The 14,996-nt window shown below is 43.9% G+C and overlaps 1 protein-coding gene across 2 annotated transcripts in view; it reads right to left on the bottom strand.

Annotated features, from left to right (window-relative positions):
* Positions 1 to 14,996, bottom strand: part of LTBP3 (latent transforming growth factor beta binding protein 3) — a 1,036,617-nt gene that overhangs the window by 80,593 nt on the left and 941,028 nt on the right. For both annotated transcript variants that reach the window (XM_082271069.1, XM_082271070.1), the window contains one exon: positions 227 to 307. In XM_082271069.1, coding sequence (XP_082127195.1) covers positions 227 to 307 — 81 coding nt within the window. The remainder of the gene's footprint in view (positions 1 to 226; positions 308 to 14,996) is intronic.

Genomic DNA, 14,996 nt, shown 5'->3' with positions numbered 1-14,996 from the left:
AAATGTGGGACAAAGTTCCTGTACAATGGGACCACGAGACAAAGACAGGTCAGGATTGCAGGCTGCACAAGTGTCGTTAGTACCGTCATTCTTCACTAGAAACACAGCGAATCCTCTTGGTAACTGGCATAACAAATCTTCCCCTCTATATCTGATGAATAAACAGTCCAAAAACCTGTACATGCATGACAATTTTATGTTATATATAATGAAAAATTTTAATTACCTCTTCGAGACTTCTTTACATGGTGTGCATTAAACTCCCAGAATGAATTGGCCCCACTATGAGAAACTGAACATGGCAAAGCTAAAAAAATATAAAAAATAAAATAAGTAAAATTGCAAAACAAAAAGAAAGTTTTTTTTTTTTACAGGTGAAATGTATTGGTTATGATGCAATAAAACAATAGAAAGCAAGAGATAGCCACTCATTACAAAAAACAGATACAGAAGAATAATGTGTCAGGTCAAAAACAAGTGACAATCGTGGGGCCTGGCCTGCACGAGTGAGGTATGGCTGCTTAGGCTGAGAGCTCTCTGCACCCGGCCGGACAATTCACCATCATTTGTGGAGTAGAAGCACTCTCATCGCCGCCATTCGACCCTTTCTGGTCCCATCAACATCCAGCAATGTCATCCCACAAGCGGATAGAAGATAGATGCCCCAAAAAGCTAACAGCGTTCTTTAATAGACCTGCTTCACTGTCAAGAGGATCCCAAAATGGCTCCTCTGTGCCACCACGAAGCTGTGATACTGTGGCCTACACAGATCTTCCGGATGATGATCCCAGGGAACTAGGAGGAGGATTACCATCATCTTCCCCCCACACATCTGCTCCATCATCCCCAGTGTCTAGCAGCCCTGCAAAAGCCAGGATGCGGATGGATTCTCCTGACCAGGCCGCAACCACTGTGAGTACAGACTTCTATTCTATGAACTCTATATCCTCCCTGCAATCCTCTATATCTGCATTCCCCACTACAGGGCAACCTGTCCTGGATACAACAATGAAGGACATGTTAATATCTTTGCAATCCTCCCTCATGGCTAACTTTACTTCCAACATACAGAAATTCTCATGTGATGTGAAGCAAATGGGATCTAGAATTTCCTATATGGAACACAGAATGGAGGAAAGATTTGATTGATGGCTATAATGACCAACAAGCGGAAAATTATTGGATCAAGAATAAATTGGCAGATTTAGAGGATCACTCACGCCGCAATAATATCAAAATAAGAGGTATCCCAGAAACTGTTCAACCCTCAGATCTACTCACCTTTGCTCCCTCATTGTTTTCATCTCTTGTGCCTGAGCTTTCCCCTATTGAGCTCACTATAGATAGAATACATAGGATCCCTAAGCCTAGACACCTGGAAGATTCTGTCCCAAGAGATGTGCTCCTGCACATTCACTTTTACCTTGCAAAGGAAAAAATCTTAATGGCGTCAAGAACCCTGGGTACCCTGCCAGCCCCATATACCAACATTCAATTGTTTGCTGATTTATCACAGCACACACTGCAACACAGAAGACACCTAAAGGCCCTCATCAAAGCTCTTACTAATCACAAAATAACGTATAAGTGGCGGCATCCTGCAACACTCCTGGTTACCCATAATGGCATACCCCACACAATTTCTACTATAGAAGGGGGCCTGAAACTCGTGAGGTATAATACCTGACCCCCCTAGGGGTAAACCTGATCAACCAAGGAAATCTCCCATTACCCACCAGGGGCAGCATCATGGGTCTTTCAAGCACAAGAATAAACCATAATGCCTTTTGCTCCATATTTAGAGCAACTCATAGTCTGGCCGGACTGCTAGTACTACTACGGATACTACTACCACCGTTATTGTTGACTAGTTTGTATCTCCATTGTGGCATCAGCTGAAAAGCCTTCTAACATGGCGGATGGTTGTTCTGATATCCTTTGTAGAACTACAGAAGCCAGCTAGCCAGTGGTGCTGTGCACTTTTGGCCCCCACACTCTTGCCCCCTCTAACTTCCTCTTTTAGTAATGAATACAGACATGTGAGACAAAACTGCAGGTCTGAAATAGCAGTTTACAGGAAAAGAGATGCAGAAAGAGAAGTATGTCTTGTTGAGCTGAAAGAAAAGTTTCATTTTTTTGTACATGCACTTATGACGTAACTGTGGATATATAAGTGATGTATACTCCTATTTTGGGGACTTAGCAAGCAGGAATTAGACGGGCTAAGCCAACTTTCGCTAGCGAATGCATAAAACCTTGTTTCCTGTAAAGCTTGAGTCCAAGAAGTTCATTTGGGTTTCGATTACCTAATTTCCGGCTACATTTCCTTGGTGTGTATTGGCCGGGAAACCCAGGTGGAATTTTTGAGACTGGTGGCTGTTCCACTGTGGCTCATTGGGGATGGGTTTCGGAGCCTGCCCTTTGGGTCAAACCTACGTCTCAGGTGCCACTGGACAAATTGTCTGGGAGATTACGCTGTATCTTGGTGGCCTGCTCTGAAACCGTTCCGATGACGTCTTGAATCCGGGCTATGGAACCAACCAAAGCTCCACTTCAGGACCAGGTGAGATCTTTGCCTTTTGGCTTGGGATAATAGTCAGTCAGGACGTCTCGACGATATTCGAGGGAAGGGGAGCCTGATCACCTCCTGAGGAAACCCCAAGAAAGAGGATGATAAAGCATCCTGGACAGACCTCAGCCAGTTAGCTATCCCGGGTGGCAAACAACAGTGTTAATGGTGTGTATGAGACGTTGCATGGCAACGAAGCGACAGTGGACCCTGTGTAGACGCAGTTCTCAATCGGGCGACCGCATTGAGTCGTTGATAAGGGGAAGAGATTGATGTGAATTACCTTTTTTGTGTCGAGAGTCTTGGACCCTTACCAGATTCTCAAAACCTTACCCTAACCTCTGTGTCCCTCTGTGTCTATCTTGACATCTCTCTAGGGATACAAAATGGTTGTAGGGCTGAAACAACTAATCGACTAAATCGATAATAATCGATAATGAAAATCGTTGTCAACGATTTTCATTATCAATTAGTTTCTCTGTCGATTAGTTGGTCTGCGTACAAGACTTTCCTCCCTGCCTGTCAGTGCCATCCTCTCTGTACAAGCCGATGTGTGCATACACTCACTGTGTCTCAGAGCACCGCTCGGCGCCCACGTGACCACCCCTCTCTCCTCCTTTCCTCTCCGCCTCCTTGCTGATGTCAGTGAGGGATTCTCAGCCCCGCAATCAATCAGATTGAGGGAGGAGAGAGAGGAGAGCGAGGAGAGAATCAGCAGCCGATCACGTGAGTGCCGAGCTGCGCTATAATATACAGTATTAAATAAAGAGTGCCAAAAGCCTAAGAAATATATGCTTATCCGGATAAAATAGTTAATATTCCTTATAAGGTAATAAAAATGAAAAAAACACGTTTCCAACTAGAATAAAGCAGCCAGCATCAATCATAAAATGATAACAACAAAAGATAATAAAAATGCAGCGCTATACGGCGGAGTCTGCAGGAAGGAGCCTCCTCTGTATAGCGGTTTTAAACTGCATTGTCTACATGTCTGATCTCTGCACGATTTGTCTACTTTTTTGGTGAGTGTAATAAAATCTTTTAATGGAAACCCTGGTTTGAAGTACTGCACCATTGGTCCTCTTATCTTTTTTCTTTGGCAACATACATCCTTTGGAGACTCACAGGGATCAAGGTCCTTTGCCTCAGGAAGGATTTTTAGACCGGCCAATTGTCCTCCAGTGGGATTTGCCCTTTGGAAGTTGTACATTGCTATTTTGATCACTGTGAGAGCAGTGGTCAATTGGATCTGGTAAGAGGCGTATTACTGCATGCGGTGGAGGTGTAGGCTATCTTGATTGACCTCTTCAGCTTCATACACCAAGGGTGCCAACAAACATGGACTGATCTTACATTGTGGACTTTTATCTTACTTTATTTAATTCTCGTTTCATTATTCCTTATTATAATAGAATATTATAATAGAAAAATACGTGAATAAAAACATCAGCCAGAGATATGAAAAGGATGTGAAAAATTATAATAGTGCAATTCCACTAATAAAATGGGACTTCACTCCATAGTAATAGGGAGCATAGAAAGACTCACTACATGTGCTATAAGGAAGTTTGTATTCACTTCTATTATAATATTGCACCTTAAGGAATATTACAATAGAAAAATAAGTGAATAAAAATGTCCTTATAGCACATATAGTGGGTCTTTCTATGATCCCTATTATTATGGAGTGAAGTCCCATTTTATTAGTGAAATTGCACTATTATAATTTTTCACATCCTTTTCATAACTCTAGCTGACATTTTTATTCACTTATTTTTCTATTATATCATTGCACCTTATTGTTGCAGAGTGCGATCACTGGGTGCAGCGGAGTCTATTCAGATCAGACATTGTGGAGTAACAGGAACTGGCTTATTTATTGGAACATAACCACAGATAGCAAAGATGTCACCTTCTCATTGTAAGAAAAAAACACAGACAGGAAAAGGTAACCAACAAGTACAGTACAATGTACAGGAAATTACAACACATAATAGAAAATGCATAGCATATCACTGAGCATTAGCGACATCTAGTGTCCTATTTGTGAACTGCAGTTAATAGGCTAAGTTTTAAAGTTGTTGTATCTCCAACACCCCTTCTCAACAGCTAAGGCTTAGTCTATTAAACCCATCTCCTTTGTAAACCTTGAGTGTCTTTCAGCGGTCAGAGGCTTTGTAAGGATATCTGCTGTCATATCCTCGGTTGGGCAATAAAGTAACTCAAGAAGACCTTGCTCTTGAAGATCCCTAAGAAAGTGGAACTTCACATCAATGTGCTTGGTTCTTGAATGAACTCCTTTCCATGTGCGCAAGTACAAGGCATCCTTGATTGTCCTCATATATTTCTGTTGGTCCCAACTGTGGTTGCCGCAAGTTTGTTAATAGCTGTCTCATCCATATAACTTCTTGGCTTGCCTGCGCTGCAGCAACGTATTCTGCTTCAGTAGACGACAGTGAAACAGAGTTGCTTATTACTAGTCCAACTGATGGCACCTCCTGACAGAAAAAATAAGTAGCCACTGGTAGATTTCCTGTCGCTGGTGTCTCCTGCCCAGTCAGCATCCACATATCCTATCAAGGTGCTTTCTTCACTTGCTGGTAACTTTTTCTTGTAGTGCGAAGTCCCTTTAAGATAGCGAATGATTCACTTTACAGCATTCCAGTCCTTTTGACTTGGCATCGAAACCTTTCTGCATAGGATTCCAACAGTTGCTGCAATGTCCGGCCTTGTAGCAGTGTTAACATACAGCAATTTCCCTATTGCCTTCCTGTATTGAGTATTAGTAGGTAATGGGTTATCTTGGCAATTCATCCCCTTTAGGTAGTTGGTTTCCATAGGAGACTTTACTGGTTTGGCATCTTCCATTCCAAATGTTTCAATTATTTCTTGTATTTTGTGTCTTTGGTTCAGAAGAAAGCTGCCATCTTCCTCTCTCTCGATCTAGATGCCAAGGTAACTCTTTATGTTGCCAAGGTCTTTGGTGTTGAAGTTCTGATTTAGTTTTTCTAGTATTTCTGCTTCATCCTCTTCTTGCTCAAAGCAAATCAGGATATCATCCATGTGACGAGACCAATCTCGCCACTGGGCATTGGAGAAGCCTGGTTGCTCGCCTCCTGCAATGTGACTATGGACCCTCTCATCAGCCCATGCTAAACGTAAACCCCATGGCGATTTGACTGTGTTTGTGGCATCTGAGCGCTGTTTGGATATGTTGAGCGCTCAGATCCAGGCTATCTGGGGATGGGTTGAATGTGGGGGTTCTGTTCAGTAGACTGGGAGTTATCCATTTTTGTGTCTTTTTGTGTTTCTTTAACCATGTGGCTAATGGAGCCTTGCCTCTATCCTGGAAGCTAAACCTTATTTCTGTAAACTGTAAGGCACAGGAAGTGCACTCCTAATATGGTCATTCCAGGAAGTTCAATGTGGAGACGGGCTGTCTAAACAATGTTGCTTTTGGTCTGAGGTGGCTTTCCATTCACCTATTGTCAGGTGTGCTAATGACCTCACCTGTTGTCTGCTAAGGGATGTATTGACATTCAGAGTAATGTGTATTGAGGGCTCATTGGGGAACCATTGTTCTGTGTCTGACTATTGTGTACATTGATTGCCCCCTGGGGGCTTCTGTCTCCTTGCACATGGCAGTCCTTCTGGTCAAACTATCTGACCAATCACTGCTGACTCATTTTCAATTCCTCATTTGCATGGCTAAGGAGGACCAGAAGGGGAACTGCAGGTACTTTACAATTGACCAATAGGAAAGCGGTTGTTGGGGGCAGGATGTTCCAAATTCTGTATAAAAGTGTGCTGTGTTCTTCCAATAAATGTTGTTCCTGTTTTACCCTCAACTGTGAGCTTTGTCTCGTTTTTGGAGGGGGATTTATTATACAGAAAGCAGTTCGATTGTTTGGGGCCCTCTTTGGATGATTATTCGTATGCTGGTGTGCTACAGGGGTAATTCGTACATGCTGCAAAGGTGGTACATACACTAAACGGTGGTTTCATTCCTTTTTATGCTAAGGTTCGTAACAATCCACATAAATAAGCATATAGACCCATCTGTTTGCCAATTTCTTTGTGTATAAGCAGGGGTCCGCTTTACTCCTCAAAAAGTTTTGATGTGTAAGCACTTCATTTATTTTTATATTCCACGCTCTGGCTGCTTGCTTTAGACTATATATACTCCTGCGAAGTTTGCATCTGGCCTTTGTTTATCTTTGAACCCTGGCGGCTGTTCCATGTAAATTTCTTCTGTTAGCTCGCCATGTAGAAACGCGGTTTTCACATCAAATGTTTCACTTGCATTTTCCTTGTGACAGCTACTGTCAGTAAAGTCCGTATTGTAGTGTGCTTGACTACTGGTGCAAATGTCTCGTCATAATCCTCTCCGTATTTTTGAGAATAGCCCTTAGCTACTAGCCTTGCTTTGTATCGCTCAATTGTGCCATCTGCATTGTATTTCACTTTATAAGTCCATTTACAGCCTATGGCTTTCCTTTTGGGTGGTAGTTCTGTAAGTATCCATGTTTTAGTGTCATGAATGGATTTTCTCTTCATCAGCAGCCTTTATCCATTTACTTGCTTCTTGTTCTGAAAGCTGAGATATTTCTTCCCAGGTTGCAGGTTCGTTGATACTGGCAGTACTTGCTTTGTATGAGAGACGTACAGGTGGTTTACCTATGTTTTCTCTTGTTGAACGTCTCGTTTTTGTGTCTGAACCTTCTTGTGTCTGCTCTTCAGTACTGGTAGAGTCTGCACTCACTTCAACTGTTTGTTCAGAAGTTACAGAGATGGGCTGGTCAATGTCAGTTTTCCCTTCTATTCTTGCTTCTACTGTTGTCATTACATTGTCTCTTATATCTTCAATAAAAGTTATGCTGTTGCTAATGGTAACCTTGTCTGTTTTGGGATTAAGGATTCTGTAACCTTTGACATTGTCACTGTATCCAACGAAGATACCTTCAAATGCTCTATTTTGGAGTTTGGTGCGTTTTTCTTCAGGTATGTAGATGAATGCTTTGCATCCAAAAATTCTTAGGTGTTTTACATTTGGCTTCTCATTGTGCCATAGTTCATATGGAGTTTTCTCTATTGTTCTGGAAAGAAGTCTGTTCTGCAAATATTTAGCTGTCATAGCTGCTCCACCCCAGTATTTTTGTGGTAGTCCAGTCTGTCAGCATACATCTGATCATTTCAGTCAGAGTTCTGTTCTTTATTTCAGCTACTCCATTTTGTTCTGGTATATACAGGACTGTCTTTTGATGTTCTATTCCATTCTGTTTTAAGTACTCTTATATCTTACATCCTGTGAATTCACCTCCATTGTCACTCCGAAGTATGAGAGGCTTCCTCTGAAACTTGTTACTGGTCTTTATTATATAGTCTTGTAATTTGTCAAAAACTTCACTCTTGTGTTGCATTAGGTAGGCGACTGTATATCTGGAATAGTTGTCTATGAAAGTCACTATGTACCTTTTGCCTCCCGGTGTAGGTGGGTTTAGGGGACCACACACGTCACTGTATACTAAGTCAAGTGGTCTTAAAGCTCTCTTCTGACTGACTTTGGGAAGTGTTGCTCTTGTAGCTTTGGATTTAATGCAACATTCACACTTAACAGTAACTGGACAAGGGGATATTGTTAGATCCCTTGTCAGATTCCTCCTCTGTAGTTCTTGTATGCATTCTGGGTGTCTGTGACCTAGACATATGTGCCATATATGTATACAGTCATTGTGCTTGTGTGTACATAGTCTCACCTTTTCCTTCACTGTGTCGAGGTGATATAGATGATCATCCAGCTTGGCACTTGCTATTGTCTGTTGACTGTTTAGAATAGAACACTTGTCACCTTGGAATTTTACAGTGAGTCCTGTGGCTGTTAGACGCTTCACAGATAAGAGTCCTCCTTCTAGATTAGGAACATAAAGCACATCTTTCACTGGTATGGCTAGATTGTGTCCCGCATCATCAGGGCATACAAGGGTTCCACGCTGATATCCTTCTGCATGTATTTTGCTTCCATCTGAAAGATAAATAGATTCTTTGTTGTTCAGATCAAGTTCTGTGAAAAAACTTCTATCACTCGTCATGTGACTGGTTGCACCCGAATCGATGCACCAGCCTTGACATTTATTGTTGCCTGTCGCTTTAAATGTGGCATTCCAGTTTCCTTCCCATCGATCATTGATTGTGGCTTTGACCTTTTGTTTAGAATAAGATGGACGCTGTCTTCTTTGCTCTGCTTTCCATATAGTACAGTCTTTCTTTATGTGTCCCTGTTTGTGACATCTGAAACACACTCTGGTCTCTTTCCTGTGTAACCTTGCGTCTGTAGCTTTAAGAGCGGTTCTGGTGTCGGTTTCTGTGGAGTCATGCACTAATTCCTTTCTTCTCTGATACTAATCTATGAGCCTGGTTTTTACAAATGCTAGCGTCAGATCTGTCTCAGGCCGTGTATCCAGTGCATTGATCAGTGCTGTATATGTATCAGGCAAACTGCATAACAACATGGCTGCAGCGTGGCTGTCTGTTATATTCTCCCCAATTGAGAATATATCAATCACTTCCAGCATTGCATTTATGTGCTCCTGCATGTCCTGTTCTCTGCTAAGTCTCATTCTGTAAAGTTTCCGCAGTAGAAACAGCTTGCTGTTTAAACTGGATCTTTCATACAGTCTTTTCAGTATGTCCCACATGCCTTTCGCTGTTTCCTCATGGCGTATATGTATGAGCTGATCATCCTCCACTAGTAAGCTTATGGTGGCCTGTGCCTGTCTGTTTTTCTTGTCCCAGTCCTGATTATTGTCCTGTGGCCTCTCTGGGGTGGTAACCTCCCACAAGTCGTCTCTAGATAATAGCATTTCCACTTTAAACTTCCATAGCATATAATTGTCATCGTTCAGCTTGGCAATTGAGAGTTTAAGCTCTGAGTTTCCAGACATTTTTCCCTCCTTTATTTATGAACAGTCTTACTTGTCTATAGGCGATGTCACTGGAAAATTCCTTATGTCGATCTCCGCATCAGTCACACTGTCTCCCGTTTGAGGCTTTGTTCTGCATGGGCCGCACCTGGTCATAAGACTTTATCCGGATCCTGGGCCCATAACCTGTTGCAGAGTGCGATCACTGGGTGCAGCGGAGTCTATTCAGATCAGACATTGTGGAGTAACAGGAACTGGCTTCTTTATTGGAACATAACCACAGATAGCAAAGATGTCACCTTCTCATTGTAAGAAAAAAACACAGACAGGAAAGAGTAACCAACAAGTACAGTACAATGTACAGGAAATGACAACACATCATAGAAAATGCATAGCATATCACTGAGCATTAGCGACATCTAGTGTCCTATTTGTGAACTGCAGTTAATAGGCTAAACGTTAAAGTTGTTGTATCTCCAACACTTATAAGGAATATTAACTATTTTATCGGGATAAGCATATATTTCTTAGGCTTTTGGCGCTGCATTGATTCTTTGTTTAATTTTAGTTTGTGGTTAGTGAAAGGCACTTTATGTAAGCTGCCATTAGGATTTACACAATTCACTGCAATATATTGTTTATTGCTGATTGTGCTGATTTATTTTTATCCTATTATACAGTATATAGCTTAATTAAAAAAAAAAAAAAGCAGTTAAGCTATAAAAGTACTGGGAGCATTTTGTGCCCTGCAAATGTTACTTTTAATGATTTTATTCCCAAACATGCTCAAGGATCATTCCAAAGCCGATGGAAATGGGGATTAGGGTGGCTGTACAGGTTGATAGCTAAAAAGTGTTTGCAAGAGTCAGCACAGAAAAAAAAAAAAATGTCAGCATTTGGAATAACAGAAGTAAAATAGTGCCCCATCATTGGTGTTCCGGGGAGGAATGTGTTATACCTGAAGGGTTTCACATGTACTGTCACTTTAAGGCTGGCTCCACCCAGGAGTGATGACAAGGGTCAAGGGGCAGATCGGCCATCTTGGAGACATGTAGGAGATGTGTGGATATACAGAGCTGTCCTGTAATGCATGTTGTAGGGTACAGAGAGTCCTGAATAAACAACCGTTGTTCCAGACCAGAGTCCTGTGTCTCTCACAACACGGAGAATATAACAGTGGCGACGAGGATGGGATTTACAAGGTTACTATTCGTGTGAGAAAAGAAAAGAAGGAAAAAAACTCTGGATTGTTAGCTGGATACAAACACCCACAGAGCTCAGCAGGGAAATGTCATTGATCGGGACATTAAGTGAATTTGATGGAGAACAGACATTGTGGAGTTCCTGGATTGAGAGACTAGAACAGTATTTTTATGCAGATGCCATCCCAGGCGACAGGCAAGTAGCAGTATTTCTGACAGTGGTTGGTGCTAGGACATATGACACTCTTAAGGATCTCCTTTTCCCTGAAAAACCAGCAACTAAGACTTTGGCAGAGCTCCTGACACTGTTAGGGAATCACTTCCAGCCTAAACCACTAGAGATTGCAGAAATATTCCGGTTCTATCAGCAGCAGCAGCCAGGTGAAGATATTAAGGCTTATGTGCTTGCCCTTCGCAGACTAGCCTCAACCTGTTCTTTTGGGGAGTATTTACCGACTGCACTGAGGGATAAGTTTGTCATGGGACTAAATAGTGAGTCTAGCCAAAAGAGACTGTTAACAGAGGAAGACCTTACCCTTACAAAAGCAATTGAGATAGCTTCAGTGATGGAAATGGCTGTGAAGGATACAGAGGCATTGAACCCCCAGAGCAGAAGGGAAGAGGTTAAAGAGGAAGTTTTCAGAACAGCAGTCAAGCCAACTGCAGCTAACTGTAAATATAGACCCTCACCAACCCGGGAGTCAGCTTGCTACCATTGTGGGAATACAGACCATGATCACAAAGTCTGCCGGTTTAAGGATCAGCTCTGTCATAATTGTGGTAAGGCAGGCCATCTGAAACGAGTCTGCCGTAGTAAGAAGGTGCGAAATAAACAACCTCTGAACACCAGGACAAAGGCATATATGGTGGGAAGATATACATTGTCATCGGAATCAGGGGATGAGGAAGTGCTCCACAGATTAGACATACATCATATGCATTCAGCACCCTCAGCAATCACTGTAGAGGTAACTGTGGAAGGAAAGAAACTCAAGATGGATGTAGACGCAGGAGCAGCAGTTTCAGTTATCACCCAGAAACAATGGAGAAAACTTCTGATCCGAACAACTGTCCGTCCAACACCAATCAAACTGCAGACATACTCAAAGCAGATACTCCACCCACCGGGGTACGTGAAAGTACAGGTATCCTACAAGGGTCAGACAAAGAGAATGCCATTGTATATCCTAGAACATGGGGGACCCCCTCTCTTTGGGAGAGACTGGATTGCTCACTTTGGCATGCCAGACATCGCCATAAACCCCTGCAACACCGTGACCATCCCATCAAGAGATAACGAGGGATGGGTGGAATCCCTGAAACAGCGATTCCCACAAGTCTTTCATCACCATTTGGGAAAAATAAAGCATGACTGTGTGAGACTCAGGCTGAAACCCAATGCCCAGCCTAGGTTCTTCAAAGCTCAGACGGTACCTTTCGCACTCCGAGCAGGTGTGGAAGCTGAACTAAGCTGGCTGGAGGAACAAGGTGTCATCTCAAAGGTAGAGCACAGTGAGTGGGCATCACCAGTTGTACCAGTAAAGAAAGCGAATGGGGACTTACGCATTTGTGGCGATTTCCGCATGGCACTAAATTCCCAACTGGATATAGACCAGTATCCCCTACCCAGAGTAGATGACATTTTTGCCTCTCTTGCAGGAGGTCAAAAGTTCACCAAGCTTGATCTCAGGCAAGCTTATTTACAGTTTGAGGTCCACCCTTCGTCCCACAAGTTTCTAACCATCAACACTCACAAGGGACTGTATGAATACAATTGGATGGTGTTTGGGGTAGCCAACGCCCAAGCCATTTGGCAACGCAAAATGGATGAGATTTTGGCGGACATTCCTTTCACACAGTGCCTGTTAGATGACATGCTCATCACGGGCCTGACGGACCAGGAACACAAGCATAACGTGGAGCTTGTGTTGGCGAGACTCCAAGAGCAGTGTCTAAAAGTGAACTTAGCGAAATGCCAATTCATGGTACCTAAATTGGAGTTTTGTGGCCACCTTGTGAATGCAGAGGGTATACACACCAAGGAAGCCAAAGTTGATGCTTTAGTAAAAGCTCCAGCCCCAACCAACGTCCAACAGCTGCGATCATACCTGGGCTTGCTGAACTATTACCACAAATTCCTGCCGGATCTAGCACACACTTTGTTTCCATTAAACAAGCTTTTGGAGAAACACTCCAGATGGAACTGGTCGGCTGCATGCCAACGTGCTTTTGAAGTTTCTAAGCGAAAGCTGTTGGCGTCACGCATGCTCGTGCACTATGACCTCCAAAGGCCTCTCACCTTGGCTTGTGATGCCTCACCCTATGGTCTAGGGGCTGTACTATCTCACGTTTTACCAGATGGGTCAGAGAAACCTGTGGCATTCGCCTCCAGGTCCTTGACAAAGAAGAAAGCAATTACTCTCACATTGACAAAGAGGCTCTGGCGCTCATATGGGCAATTAAGAAGTTTCATCTTTACCTGTATGGTAGGGAATTCACCATACTGACTGATCATAAACCACTCCTTCAGATCTTTAGCCCTGACAAAGGCATCTCCCAGACGACTGCGGCCCGTCTTCAACGCTATGCCCTATTCTTGGGAGCATATAGCTACAAAATCCAGTATCGCAGCCATTATGCCAATGCTAATGCGGACGCCATGTCCCATCTGACAAGGACATTAACATACTCTTCTCCACCTGTCAAGAGTTGTCGTTACACCAGCCTGTCCTTTCTGTCTTCCGGGAAGTAGCAGCCCATACAGCCAAGGATACCTTCCTTAAGACAATACTCTCCTGGGTACGGTACGGTTGGCCTGCAACTGTCACACATGATTATGAACCTTACTCCCGTAGGCGTCTGGAATTAACTGTGGCTGGCAACTGTGTTTTATGGGGAGACTGAGTGATCGTTCCACAGACCCTCCGGAGACACATTCTGGACTTGCTACATACTGGTCATCCCGGGGGCACATGTATGAACAAAAGGCCCGAGGCTATGTGTGGTGGCCGAACCTCAACTCCGATATCACGACATATGTAAATGCGTGTGCTGGATGTGCACAAACTGCAAGAGACCCTCCTCGAGGGTGCGTCCAGCCCTGGACTTGGCCCACGGTTCCCTGGTTTCGCCTACACTTGGACTTTGCAGGCCGGATCAGAGGACACACCTTTTTGATCATTATTGATGCCCATTCAAAGTGGCCTGAGGTCATTCCTGTTATCCAGCCGACGACTAGGGCAATGATTTCCATGCTGTTACATCTCGCTGCTACGTTTGGATACCCCAGAGAAATTGTCACAGACAACGGTACACAATTCACAAGCCAGGAGTTTCAGAGTTTCCTGACTGCCCACAACATCAAACACAAGTTGACCGCACCTTACCACCCGGCTACAAATGGTCAAGCAGAAAGGTTTGTACAGACCTTCAAACGCTATTTCAAAGCTACTGTGGCTACAAGTAAACAACAGTCCCTGTCACCCCAGCAGCTGGACTTCTTCCTTTCTGCTTACAGAACCACACCACATGCATCCACTGGGAAAACTCCAGCTGAACTTCTTTTGGGTCGGCAGCCATGGACTGTTTTGGATATGCTCAGCCCTCAAACGGTCCAGGAACATGTACGGCAGTCCCAAGACAAGAGGGTCGAACAGGACGAGATTCCCCGGTTTACAGCCCAGCAAAAGGTATGGGCCCGATCTTATGGCGCTTCCAACACTGGCTTCCTGCTATCGTCGCAGAGACTTTGGGACCCAAAATGTATAGGGTCTGCCTGGAAGATGGTTCCATTTGCAGACGGCATGTGGACCAATTGCGTCCTTGTTCTCAGCTGCCCGAATCCCTGACATCGGCTGCACCTCCAGTGTCTCAAGGATCTGCTCCTACCGGATCAGGAGGCATTGAGACTTGCTTGGGGGGGGATTCTGAACTTTTGAACTCAGCTCCAACAGAGCCCTCCAGCCCTGGTCCAGAGGTCTGTTCACCATCTGAGCTAGGGGATCCCCTCTTGGCCCCGCCGGTGTCCATTCCAGCCAGCCCTGCTTCCTCCGGCCCCAAGTCGCTGGGTGCCCGTCCTCAACAACGCTGTCGCCCTCCTGACTGGTTTCAAATGCAACAGCGGTTACAAGACTTTAGACGGGCCCGCCGAAAGTGATCCGCTGCCATGTTCTCCCCGTAGCGTCCCTGGAAGTTGTTCTCACATCTGGACGCGGAAGAAGCCATGTAAATCTCCTGAGTTGGAGGACTGTATTGGACAATTATGAGTTACTGTTTTATGCCTGTTCTCGTTTTGTTGTGTTTTTT

The sequence above is a fragment of the Pelophylax lessonae genome (assembly GCF_965119305.1).
Source record: "Pelophylax lessonae genome assembly, chromosome: 10".
NCBI lineage: Eukaryota > Metazoa > Chordata > Amphibia > Anura > Ranidae > Pelophylax > Pelophylax lessonae.
Note: the sequence above shows the minus strand (reverse complement) of the source record. Positions and strands in the feature narration are given on the sequence as shown.